This window comes from Malurus melanocephalus, unplaced genomic scaffold, assembly GCF_030028575.1.
Source record: "Malurus melanocephalus ecotype Western Australia unplaced genomic scaffold, MMel_1.1 scaffold_25, whole genome shotgun sequence".
NCBI lineage: Eukaryota > Metazoa > Chordata > Aves > Passeriformes > Maluridae > Malurus > Malurus melanocephalus.
This window is the reverse complement of record NW_026623257.1, coordinates 1,573,272-1,587,458: the sequence shown is the minus strand read 5'-3', so window position 1 is coordinate 1,587,458 and position 14,187 is coordinate 1,573,272. Positions and strand designations below refer to the sequence as shown.

The 14,187-nt window shown below is 38.3% G+C and overlaps 1 protein-coding gene across 2 annotated transcripts in view; it reads right to left on the bottom strand.

Annotated features, from left to right (window-relative positions):
• Window positions 1-14,187, bottom strand: part of TRIO (trio Rho guanine nucleotide exchange factor) — a 242,151-nt gene that overhangs the window by 65,568 nt on the left and 162,396 nt on the right. For both annotated transcript variants that reach the window (XM_057390375.1, XM_057390374.1), the window contains exons 31-34: window positions 13,260-13,361; window positions 10,993-11,135; window positions 10,324-10,423; window positions 2,095-2,338 (exon numbers count right to left, since the gene is read on the bottom strand). In XM_057390375.1, coding sequence (XP_057246358.1) covers window positions 2,095-2,338; window positions 10,324-10,423; window positions 10,993-11,135; window positions 13,260-13,361 — 589 coding nt within the window. The remainder of the gene's footprint in view (window positions 1-2,094; window positions 2,339-10,323; window positions 10,424-10,992; window positions 11,136-13,259; window positions 13,362-14,187) is intronic.

The following is a 14,187-nucleotide window of genomic DNA, read 5'->3' as shown; positions in this document are numbered from 1 at the left end:
CCTGATGCTTTATTTAATCAAATGCAGCACTTGAGAATGAATAATTGGTTTGTGGGATCGTCTGAGGTACTTTTCACTATGAGGGGAAAAATAAAATCAAAGCACTTCACTGGTTTTGCTTAATTTTTTGTAATCCAAATTTCATTTGTTCAATGAAAYGAACACCATCAATCTCTTTCAAGCAACAGAAAGATGAGGCAGAGACCAAAGAACCAAATCCAGTAGTTTCAAGTGCCTTTTCTACCCCTTKTTTCCCTCTTCAGACTACTTAACATTATATAATAGCTTGCATGTTCAAGACACTTCACACTGACTTCAGTCACACACAGGGGAAACTTTACAAATTAAACATCCATCTCCTAAAGCCTGACACCCAGCAATGTGGGAATAAACAATTAGCAGCTGCTTCTTATCAGTTAGGATTAGGATGGCATACCACAACATCCCACAGGAAGCCTGTGGCAGGGACAGAAGGCACTTCTGAGGCTGCATTCAACCCTGAAAMGTATGCTCATTCTAGCAATGGCTTTCTCTTCTGCTTTAGTATCCATGATTAATATAATTAATTAATGCTCTTTACTTCAAAGCACCATGTTAAACAAAGTAAAGTATCTTTGAAAAGCTCTGCTCCATTTTCCCCAAACAAATGCTAAAGGAAAAAGAAAGCAATACAGGTCAGGTCCACTGGTTTGACTAATAAAAGTAACTTCTCAAACATAAAACCAGCTCTGTCTCTCAGGATTCTGGCAGGCTCAATGTATTTCACATTATATATATAAATAATATGGTCCAGTACAATCTACCTCTCCMAATAAAATTCTCTGCATTCAAAGGTGAAGTCCCTTAGCTCCAAAGGAAATCRGGAATTATCAATTCTGTGAATGTTGTTTAAAAAGTCCTGATTTCACCCCCTACTCCATGAAGAAAAGTTTTAGTGTTAACAAACTACATTTTCAAATTTTATTAACAGAACATCTGCAAACTTTCCCTACCCAAATTACTATAGGACACAAAACAACAAAAGACTAAAATCCTTGAAACTCCCCCCCCAGCCCCTAATCACCCAGCATTCAGGAAGTTCCTGCTGAGCCTGCCYCTAATGTAAGAAACACAAGACTCATTCCTGTTTTAGTCAAGCATATTTATACAGTGCCTTAAAAAAAACATGGGAAAAGTTATAATAGCTGGAATGGACTGAATAATTGAAAAAAAAAAGTGGTTATTTTTATGAAAAACTTTCCAAAACCAGAATTTTATATTTTGGAAGACACATTTCCCCCAACATCACTTGTCTGCTAATTTTGTTACCTGCAATAACAAACTTTTTGAAATATGTATTTTCCCACAGCATGTGATGAAATGCCTTCTAATGAACTATTTTTCTGGGGGTTTTCCCTCCTTTTTTTTTTTTTCATAAGTTCACATTTCTTTCTGTTCACAGTCTGCAAACTCAAGTAGTTGCAAATGAAGCAARCAAGCATTTTCACTAATAACAATTTACTCTGTTTACAGAGTCAAAAGATTACAGCACACTAAAACCCTAAAACCTTTCAAAAAATCATCAGATTTTTTGTGCATCCTTCAAATGAACATTCTTTCATGCATTTGAAAAAAGCCCAAAATAAGATTTCAGAGATGCTCTAGGAAAAAGGAATGAGTGTGCCAGTACTACTCCGAAAAGCTCAGATGAGTAAAATACAGAAGTCCAAACAAACAATTCCTGTGCCAGGGCATAGGGATGTATTTACCTTTTCCATCGCTGAACCTGATGCTGTCATGACTTACTGTAGGGTTTCTCAGGAACCATTGATAATCCATGCTGGAGATTTTCTTCCCTCCCCACTTTTCAGCACTTGGCACGTACAGATTTTCCTATCACTGCARCTTGATCTAATATGATATATAACTCTTCACCAGGTTTAATTTGCTTAAACCTCTTCCCTATCATCAACTTAATGCTGAGAACTGCCAACAGACAGCGGGGCTGCTGAAAACAAGACAGCGCAGGAACACCAAACTCGCCATTTGGACGTAATTTCCACTATCCAAAATTCACACTGCTGCTGCTGAGACTCTGTGTCCGTCATTCCTTACCTTTGTGGTTAAAAATGCCCTCCATCTCCATACTACTGCGGGAGTGGGCGATGCAGAGGGAGCCGCAGGGGACCAGGCCTTCGGCAGCYGGGGAGCGATCGGTGGTTCGCACCAGGCACCAGTCGGGTTTGTCATGGGGTCTCTCCAGGACCTCCACTGTCTGCCCACGGCGGATTGTCAGCTCRTTGCTGTTGCAGGCGGTGAAGTCGTGGATTACCACCGTCAGCTCGCACCCACCAGACAACTGCGAGGGGGAAAAACAGGGAGAAGCCAGATGAACGCTCGTTATCAAAGCATCCGTCACGCACCGTTACCTATTTAGGACTCCTGGCAGGATTTGTATTTTGGATGAGATAGCAGGCTTCTGGGACTTTCCACATCAAGAAGAGATCATTTCAAAATCAGGCAGTTCTGGTGTTTTAGAGCAGATTTCTGACTCTGACTCTGCTTGTCTCTGCCTATTGTTCAAAGCACACTGGTTGTGACAGTGCTGGGCGGAGGATTTAAGCAGTTTTTCTTGCTAGACTGCTCCTTATCCCAAAAGCTGAAGTAGCAGTCGCTTCTGAATATATTTTATGTCTGATAAATTAGCAAAAAAAAAGGGTCAGATATTACTAAATACAGTCACTCATGAGCTTTGTTATCTTGCAAATTCGAGACAGAAAGAGAGTTTTCTCAAATGAACTTACTGCCTTATTCCCACTCTACTCAAGAGTTTACACACACGTCACAAAATCATCCAGGACACACCACACACAATTATGAAAGTCAGCACAAAGTTCTTCACATAACATTCCTGAATACTTAGCTATTTAATAGAAAATTCACATGGGCTTACAACTTCCATATTTTTGTTGGTTCCCCAAATAAAACTGCACAAACTTGAATTAAAAGCATGCAAGCTTAGGGTTTTCCTCCCCCTCTTCAAAACACTTCATTAGAATAACTTTGCCTAAGCTTTAGTTTCCTCTCTTTGATTGTTTCATCTGCTTTGATGTGAAATGAAAATTATTATCAGAACTTTGCAAAGTTCCCAAGATTGCTCAGTGCCAAAGCACTCATCCAACTCAAGCAAGCAGYCCTGGAATTCCTTCTTCCTTACGGCAATGGCATTCCAGGCTACTTCAGTTTTATCATGTGTGAGTGTTTCTATGGCTCTGGCTGCCTCAGTGCAACATTGATACCAGATCTCAGCTGGTATTCAGCTTCTGTGAATTTGGTAATTTTGAACGGAGCCAGTGCATTCCTTCAGCTCAGTGAGGCCATCCTGCAGKGCCCTGCACTGGCAAAGGAGCACCAATACCCTGTGAGAGCTCCAGCTGCACCAATTCTAGAGGCCACACTGACACACTGCACAGCTCCTGCCAYATTGCTTTTGACTGTTTCGATCAGGCTTCCTCATGGCTGCCAACTACATCCCAGGAGTTTCAGAAAATGGAGATAAGAGACTGCATTGTTTCCTTTTTATTAGCTTTCATTACAAGCCTGGAACGGAAATGCTAGACAGAAACTTTTCTAGGAAAATGCATTTTGTTATCAAGCAGGAATTTCAGAGCAAATGACAAAACCAGCAAAATCTCAGTATGAATCAAAGGACAATTCCAAATTTTCTCCCTCAAGTCTGCAYCGAATGACAGAACCTAACTCCTAGCAGATGGGCTGCAGTAACTCCAGAGCTTTCCCATGGAATCTGCTAATCTCACCAGTTATTATTGCATGTGTGTGCTTACAGAGGAGGAGAGGTTTTCTTTGGGGAATGCTGGGGCCAAGAAGGGCAGAAAACCCTCATACATCTAGTATTTAAGGAAGATAAATCAGGTTGTACCTGTTTAGATCCAGGCTAAAAATTAATCACATTGCTTCAACCCTGTCTCTGGACAGCCCCAATACATGAATTACAGGGGGATTCATCTTCAAAACATGTTMCCTCCTCCCTCATTAAAACATTTCCTGTTCCCTTACACTCTCTTTTTTAGGCCATGCAAAACTATGCAAAGGGGRAAAAGTAAAGAGCTTTCCTCATTTTCTGGTATTGATTTATGTTACAGCCTCTGTCAGACCAACTCAAGGAACAATTGGAACCATCTGTATGCCTGATGGGGACTAACAAAAAATCTGATGAAGTATGACTTCACAAGGTGTCCAGTGCAGACCAGATTTTTCTCCAGGAGGTCCATATCCCATCCAGTGTAAGCACAGTAACAAACTGACACTCTCCAGAAACTGAATCGAGTCCCTATATTTCCTCCTAAATACCTACAGGAGTCTATCTTTGGTGCTCTSTTTGCTTTCCTGACCCTCCACTTCCTACAAATAGAGATTAAAGTATATTTTGTGACTGGTGCAATGGCCACATATTTTGGTAATATAGATGTTCTTTCTTCTCCTTCCCCTAATAAAACAAAAAAGTAGCACTTGGATTTTATCTTTTCTAAGTATTTTATATAATATTAAGCTAAARGAAAAAGCAAATGAAGGCTGTCAGTGGCCATGTCAGATACTATTAAAGTGCACAAAATTCCTAGTCTTTCAGAGAGTGTGGGAATCAGATATGCTAGCTGGTCAGCATTCCACTGAAATTCAATACTCAATCACACTTCAGCATAGTGTGTAAGACAAAGCTGTTAGATCCACACCATCCTCAAACATGCACCKATGCTGTTACACGCAACTTAGTGCAGAATTTTTCCACTACTGCCTAAGACACTGAAAACAAAGATTTCTGTATCCAGCACACACACATACAGCACTTTGGAGAGCCGACCAAAAAAGCATTTACCTATTTTCCCTTCCTTTGGCTTAACTTCCCCTCTTTCTGCCTACTGCAGTAGTGGCTAGGAAACAGTTCTTCCCTCTTTGTTTCATTGCTCGATTTCTCTCCATACCACACTTTGTGCAAGCAGTTTCATCTTTCACACTGATTAAACGCWCTTGGACAGCAGGGAGTGTCTGTGATTAAGCGCGTTGCTCAACAGCTGTTGTTGGACAGCTTTGGCAAGGCTCTCCAGGCTCGCTGGAGGGAAGAGCAAGAGGCACAGCACAAAGTGGGAGACTGACTTGCACTGAAGGGAAAAGAGTTACAAACCATCTAAATCCAAATTTAGGCTGAACAAAGGCTTTATATACTTTATCCATCCGTCTCAAGAAACCCTTCATGTAAACTGAATTAATCATGCATGATAAAAATAAATGATGCTATGTCTGAAACGTGGAAACTGGAGAGACAGAGACGAGATGAGAAACAAAAGCCAGACAGAAACAAAACTGCAGATTAAAAAAGGCACAAAATTTAATTAAACAGCTTATCATGGGACACTGYGCCTTGCAGTTGCTGAAATTAATGTTAACCATCTATGTGCTCCTCTTTGGGGCCTTTTAGTCACTGTCACTTGTAGAGAGAAAGAACAAACCAAATGACAAGCATGCAAACACTCACTGGCTGAGCACATTCTTAGCATAAAGTCAGAGACACCACACTAAGTCCACCTGCCACCACTATCTGCGAAGATCATGACTGACCAGATATTCAAGTGCCTTTACATCAACGCCATGTAACACCCTCTCAGGACAGCAAATTGAATTTAATTCCATGATAATTTTACATTAAGGAGAAAGGAAGACAAAGAGAAGTCAATGAGGCTGCTCAATTATTTCAAGCATGAAAATCTTTAATCTCCTTTTAAAACGGAAACAAGTGCACTGTGGCAGAAAAGAAATGGGACAGCACTAAAGTTCTGCCTCAAATAAAGATCATTTTGCTTTGACCAAGTAGCTGTCTAGACTTGGTTTCCAACTCTGAAGAGGTGTGTACTCAGAGCCATGTCTCTTTTTTTATTAAGACTTTTTTTCTACTGATAGGAGCCTTTTCTCTTCCGGGGACTCAGTTGGCAGAATTAAATACTTGGTTATCTCCTACTTCTTCAGTCTTTTTTTCTGTTTCTCAAAGAACTCTACACTAACTTAAAGAAGCACATAAATGAAATACAACTTCAAATAGACAGTAATATGAAGTGTTACCACTTGGGCACAAAAGACATCTTAAAAATTAAATATTGCTCTACTAGACCACCCACAGCTGCTAGCATAATTCCTACTATTTAGGATATCAATCTATGACAGCTCTTCTTCTAAAGCCTCCCATCTTCTCAGATACCAAAAGACTAGTTTGGATTATTTCACGTTTTTATCAGATCACTGAAACACAGGCATGAAAAAAAACTTACAGACCTACACTGTTTCCTTCAACCTCCYCATTTAATTTCCTATGGAATGGATCAAGTTCAAAAGATGATGTTAAAAATCAGATGAAGCTCTCAGGCTATTGAAAGGACAAATGAATGGTCCCAGAGTCTCTTTTATCCACTAGCCACCTAAAATGCTGGCTACAGAGATACAGAACATGGAAGGAAGGAATGCTGTGAAAGGTTAAGGGCAAAATATTTACTGAGAAGGATACAATAAGAGCACTCATGCAGAAAACTGAGATGCTTTGATGGAATAGAAATCTCTCTCTCAAAAATTCTGTATTTTACTCCAGATTTCATTATACCKTCCAATACTTCAGGATGGGTCAGTGCTATGAAGTATTTAGTGTGTCTTGCAATATGAAGATGCACACCATGATAATAAAAAAGGCTGGAAAGGGATCTTAAATTACCTAGTCCACTTCATTCCCTTCCTCTCCAGAGCATGATCAACCACATCTATATGAATCCTTAACATTTATCCAAAATGCTCTCAAATAACGCCAGTTATGGAGATTCCCCAGCCTTCAATTACTCTGCTCTAGAAYTTCACATTTCATACCCATAAAAAATACCACTGCAATCTTTTTAAAAARTAAGTCCTTTGACCTCATCCCATCAAATTAAAATACAGGTAAAAGACTGTTTAGCAACTCTCTGTGATAGCTTTTTACACACTTGAAGACCTAAAGTTCTTCCTCCTGACTTTTTTTCCTTTACACTTGTTAGTCCTAATTCTTTACCTTGCCCTGTAAGTTAAGTTTAGTAGACTTCTAATCAATCTTTTTCTTCTTTCCCTCAGAAATCTTCCAGTGGACCACTGATTTTTTAAAACTCTGTACTTTAAACTGGATACAGTATCTAATGGAAGCCTTATGAGTTCTGAGTAAAGAATGAGAACTTTGTGTCCTGCAGCTCACCATCTCATTTCTGCAAGCCAGGATATTGCTGCTCCCCTTGCCCTCCCAGTTGAATCACACTGTTAAATAATAATTTGGAGCCTCTGTAGCTTCTCAATCATCCTCTCAAAAACTGTTCAAGATTCTCACTGTGTTCATTAGTATTTAACTATTTCCACCTATTCATATAAGCTCAAATGTGCGCCTATTAAATTGCACAGTATTTGCCAGTTATTTTTTCCCATTTGCCAAGATTATTGTGAATTCCAGWTCTGCCTTCCAACAATGTTTTCAGRTTACATGAMRCTGGGAAGGATGTCAATGTCAGCTTTATAAACATATGGTCTTATAGCATCATCCCAGTCATTACTGAAAAGCAGCATTGCAAGASTGGAGCCAATAATCAGAAGTTACAATTCTAGTCTAAAAAGCAAGGGTGGAGAAGAAAAAAAACTAATCATGAAGTTATTATCTGTTGTTATGGCAATTCCAATTATGTCAAAAAACAGGACACAAGGAAAGAAGATCATCTGGACAATATTCAACCACTTACTATCAAGGCTGAGGATTTACAGCCCTTTCAAAATGTTTCTCTGAGGAGGTGAGAAAGAATACTGACATTCGCATAAACGACTTCATTCTTGATATTCTCCCTGTATAACAGTTTAGCACCTCTGACCAAAACATTTATTTTAAAAGGATGAACAGTCTGAACATACAATTGGAGGAAGTAAAAGAATGGTGTTGCTTGGCTATTGATTAATATTTCATGTTTGATATTTGTTGTCTTTTCTTAACCTCAGTAATGGATACATATGAACAGAAAAATGTTCAGCAAGAGGTTAATAAGTAACATACCCTAAACACTTCTACCACTTAACACTGTTTTAAATTGCTTGATATTTCTAATGTTTCTTGATTTGGAATCCCAGTTAGGAACATGCTCCAAATGTGACCAAGGAGTTCCATTTCTTCCTCTGGCTAACCACATCAACAGCACTTAAAATCTGTATAATTGTTTTACTCCATTTCTGTAAGACATTCACACACACTTCAGGCTTCTAGGCTAGGAAAACAGAGTGGATTTTAAACCCCAAATGGACTACAAAATCCGAAGTGACAGATTACTTCAGACTCAGCGTTAAGACACCCTGCAGATTTCACTGGCCACCTTCCTCTTACTGTTGCTTAATAATTTTTATTTTKTATTTTTAAACAGATTAAAGATTTCCTCAATGTATTTAGAAAACCTAAGCATATAATATAAACAATAACAAAGCTACCCTGTTGATTCACACRCTTTTTAGCAGTGCACAATAGTAAATTTCTTCCTTGGACATACATRGCACAAGTAACTTTCAGGGAGTCTTCAGCTTGTTTTTCTTGSCCAAGAAAAACAACACTACAGYCACTAATCACTAAGCTTAAAATTTAATTCGTTAGGAAAATACTGAAAAGTGCTCTACATTCCTCTTCCTTTTAACTTATAACTCCTGCTGAACAGGTTGTTAGCAAGACTCCTACCCATGTCAGACTGGAAAACAACCCTGAGGGTATTTTACTTGTCCACCTTTCTCAGCAATTCTCACATGATGCATGAAATATTCCTGTGAAGAGCTACCATAAGGAGCATAAGATCAGGAGACACCCATACTATTCACCCTGGTGAACAGTGCATCACAAACAACTGCAGAAGGGCGATGGCTCTGCATGGCAGGCACCGATGGTATCATCTCCAACCTGCACAGCCCCACATCTCAGCCAGCAGTCAGGGATGTCACAGAGGGCATCTCTTGCTTCTCAGTGTGACAGATTACCTAAATGCCTAAGGACTGTTTTATAGCATACAAAACTTGATTTTTGTAAATCCATAACTACATAAATAAGAATGCTAAGACAGCAAAACAAGTAATCAAGAGTTCTTCCTCTAATCAGCTGTTTTTCTCACAAGTACCTTTAGAAGAAGCCACCACCAAAACAACGGACCAAYTTCAGTACAAATGCGTAAGGTCAAAACTTAGGCTGTTTTTGACAAATACAAGAGCAACCTAAGCACCTAATATTTCTCTCCTTCTGTCTGCTTCTCTACACGGAAAAATCAAACGACAGAGTTTGAGTGACATGTGAAAATACAGGAAACTCACTGAGCTTAGGTGATGATGTGAATATTATTCTGAGAATCTATTCACTTAGCTACCCTGAAAAATACTGGTTATTTATCTGCATAGTTGGAATGGCTCATCAGAACAATTTTACCTGAGGAGATAATAGGCCAGAAATCCTTAACCAAACTCCTAAGTAATTTGCTAGGCATCCTCAGTGGTTTAATTCATTCTTCTGTTTCATAAACTTCCATTATCCATCTCTACCTCCCTCCAGGGTCCCAACACTTCTCACTTGCCAAAAATCTTATTTCAATTCCAAGTGACACACACATGTCATAATTTTTTTTTTCTTTTGACACCTGTCTTTTTCCCACCAGGAGAAACTCTGGCTGTGTATCCTTATGGTATAACCCAGCCAGAATCTATAGGCAGCGATGGAGGAAAGGAAAYCAGCACTAGAACCAAATTACAGTTTTGTGGGTTACTTCTGGAAGATTCCATCAGCTTTCATGCAGAAAGAGAACACTTACTCTCTAGCCCATAAACACTGGAGAGTACTTTTCCTTCACAACAGTAACTGTGTGGCAATCAGCAGCCTCAAGCTAACATAAAAAGCAGATGGTGTGCTTTCAGGAAGGCTGAGACTAACATCAAGAAAAATTCTGTGCATTGCTATCGAATTTTATGGAAAATAAAACTTTCATTTTAAACTGGGTCAAATCTTTGAGCAAACTGCAGAAGAGAGGGAACCAAAATAGTTTCAGTTTGGAACAAATGTAATTTCTGCATGACCTGTTAGATTTAAACAATCCTGCTCTCCCATGGAATCAAGGTACTTTCTCTACTGCAGACAGCTATTTTTAAGAGACTGATATTTCCATGCCTCTATTCTGAAGGTACTAAAGACTAATCTTGGGTGCTAATTCACACTAAGGGACAAATMATCTACTCTCAGCACAGAGCCATGTCCAGGAAACTCACCTTATCGCTGTCTAGCGTGTTCTGGGAGGTTCGTGAGGCAATTGAAATAGTGTCAGGCTGGCTGCTGCCATCTCCCTGACTGTCCAGGTCCTCGCCATCCCTGCAAAGAATTCAGTTTGCATTACAAGAGCAGCACTGYGTTTGTTACATGTTAATTAAACAAGTTAGACACTCCTAGTCAGTGTGGCAACGGATGCCAAATTAACTGATGCAAGAATCAAATATTCAATACTTAATTCTTTGTTCTCTRTTGCAAGAGATTCATTTGCTCAAGGTCTACCATGTAGAATTAAGGCAACAACCAAAACTATGACAAGAAAACTTGCACTTAGCCAAAGCTAGCAATCAGTTACACATTTCAAGCTTCATGAAAAGAAAACAAAGGACCTGAATAACAGAATTGCAAAAATCTAGAATGTACAGCTATCCTGTACTGCAGTTCCAAATCCCTTCCATAATGGCTGATTTACACAAGTCAGGGACTGTTCAGAGCAGAAATCTCAACAAATTCAGCACGGCAGGAAACTGTAAATTAATGATAAGATAAAGCTGTACAAAATGACTCTTACTTTTGTCCAATTCACTGAAAGTCATTTGAAATTCAACACTACAGAGGAAAGCGAGCTGTTGTGTACATAGAGATCTCTGATTATTTGAAGTACTGCTTACCTTCTTCCTTTCTGTTTTGTTGTTGGTGCAGTTTTGGGGATGTGGATGGGCTCTTTCAATGCTCCTTTCAGATGAATAGTTCTTTCTTGTATCACTTCCCGGATGTGTTTGATCCAGTCCTGTTTATTCTCTATACTGGATGCCTTTGATATGCAAAAGAAATAAAACCCCCACAATYGACCATTATGGCTGAGAAGATCCACACATATAGTCAACCAAAAAACTTGAAGAGGAAGGCACAAAGAATGACTTTGTGAAAAATTTGTGAAAATCTTAACGGAGAAAAGGAAATTCTAGCCGGCTGTCTTCGTTTTGAATTGCCAGCTCTCAACAGTTCTCAACATTATTAATATTGATCATTTAAAAAACATTTTAACCTGAAGTCAGAGACCACTTTTGCAACTTGAAGACTAAAGCCGTACATGCATCTCCTGTGAGACACGGTGGACTGACTTACTTGGAGAATTCCAGTGATAACCCCTTAAACACTGGTATTTTAAACTCACCCTACATTTTAGATCAATTCCAACTTGATATAATAAACCACAATTACTGGCAAAAAAGTTAACTTTTACTGCAACACATATACTTCCACAACACATTTCATGTATTACTCTTCCCACTTTTTGATGCATATCTTCAGGCAGAAAGCTAATTTAGGGATTGTATTTTAAAAACTGCCTGCAGCATATCTATTTTCTGAAATACTTGAGAAACGACTTGATATCCACCTGCCTGACTTGTAATCTGATTGTTTAGTCCAATTTAACCCTACATCTGAAATGCTACCAAATATAAATATTACTGCAGATCTAAAGAAATCATTGTATATATAATTTCCTACTTGTATATATAATTTCCTACTTCTCTTAATTGCTGTCTCCTGAAATAACTGGCTTCAAATACATTATAAATATTTAAAATACTATAAATATGTAATAACCAGGAATTCTAAAGGGATGCAGGAACAGATGGACAAGTAGGAAAATAAATGTTATTTTCTTTTACAAACAAAAACACTTAGGAAAAGAAGCTAAACATGGCTTCAAAAAAAATTATTTAGTTTTTAATGAAATTTACTTCTAATATTAATGAGCTAAGGAAGTGCTTGTTTCCAATCTTCGAAAACAAACAAAGTCAACAAAATTTTTGAAGAGTTTGATGTATCCTAGAAGTTTTCTAAATATTCTATGCACTAAGTAAAGCACAGAACAGGAACAAGTTGAAGTGATATTATGCAGGGAACCCTAAATGAAAACCTCTTATTCTGCTCTACCCAGGGAGGATCATTTCAGCCTGCAAAGCACTGTCTTTGAGATTATGGGAACACTAAAACTGAAAGAAAATCTAGTATTTATTAATGTTACAATTAATTTCCTTGCATTCCTTGACTGCTGCCAGAAAGCTAATGTTAAATTTTCTTAGCCTGTAATTCACAAGCAAAAGATACAAATTTGAGTGTTGACATATAAATTGTAGTGGTCACTTTTACGTGGCATTACTGAGTATTCATTATGAATATATGTGAAATCACAAACAAGTTAAACAGAAGGTGTATTAACCTATAAGTGGGAAGATGGACTTTGTTTCAGCTCAACAYAGCTCCTCAAAATATGCCAAATTACCCATTCACTGATTATGGTATTACAAAAAAGATTCTTCAGTTGAGAATTAGTCCCAGGTAACACACCATAATCACAGGAAAAATTAATTTAGCCATTTCCCTAGCTAGCCAAAGAGCACTACAGACATCTGTAACTTGCCCAAATGTTACATTTATAGGCACTGCAAGCACTTTCATCCAAAAGCAAGCAGCTTCCAAAAAACTTGTAACCCATAGAAAGAAATAAAAATCTTTTGGAGTGTTTGTTTTCTGCATAAAAATACAGGTCATGAAAAATATCATCACCCACAAGCAGTGACAATTTGAGTRGGAAAGGCAACACCATTAGTTCCTTGTGGCACCAGTTGCCCTGTCAGATAATTGATGAAATCTTCAAGCTAATGGAAGTCCATGGGATCAAACCTCTCCCTACTATGATCTGTGAAAGCAGATTTGTTTAATCCTTCAGCAGGTTACAAAGATTCCCCTCTGCTGTCAGAACACATGAGTTAGACATACATACACCACCACCTCTGCACGCACAAAGAAAATTATCTGTCAGCAGCTGTCCCTCTCAAAGCAGGAAATTGTGTTGCTTTCCCAACAAATATCATCAACAACTACAAGACTTGCTATATAATAAAAGCACATCTGCTAAAATTACCTTGAGAACAATTTTGTTGTCTGAAGTTGGTGTCCTTCCAACCCACAAGGCAAACTTACAGGGATCTCCTTCTACATGTTCTGTGACACCCAGTTCAGAAGTCTGGAATTAAGAAAAATTTGTTAGGACAACAAATTGTTTTTTCTCAGAAGCCACAAAGGCACACCAATATTTTAAAAAATTAAGCACTGCTACTTCAAGAGATTTTCAGAAGCTTAASGTTAACTCATATGCTAAAGAGAATCCTTTATTCTGGTAGCTGAGATCTCTTCAAAAAAGGAAGAACTGCAAGTTAAACACTCTTTTCAATGAACTGACAATAAACAATAACACTTACAATCTGAATACCAAATTGCTTATTTTAGTTTTTGGACCTGACAGTAAAAGACTTATAACTCTAAAGAAGATGCTTGACAAAAAGTAAGTTTTGGCTTCTCTCCCATGGAATGAGTGTTCATTTCCATTGGAGAACACTCACTATTTACTGATTTTTATGCTTTCTCTCAGATACGATAYGCTTAAGAATTCTCTTGATATCTTCTAAAACTCTTTTCTGTCAAATGAGCCTTTCCTAGCATGTTTCCTTCCCTCTGAAACAGATGAAATAATTCAGAAATGCAGTTTCCCTGGAGAATTTTCTGAGGCAACTACAYGAACCATCAGTCTTTGGGAATGTTCTAAAGTCAGACCTTAATAACTAATTATAATCYAAAATGTTTTCACTTTCTGACTGGACCAACATCTCACTCATGCGAATTGCCTTCCACTTTAACTAATTCATACAGGCTCTGCTCCAAAAAAAATTACAAACTAAGAAATACAGCTCAAACTAACAGAGCCCTCACTCCCCAAGAGATGCTAAGTATTCTCATATAATTAAGCTGTATTTTTCCCCATCAGTAGCACATGCACAGTTCAACACAAGAGA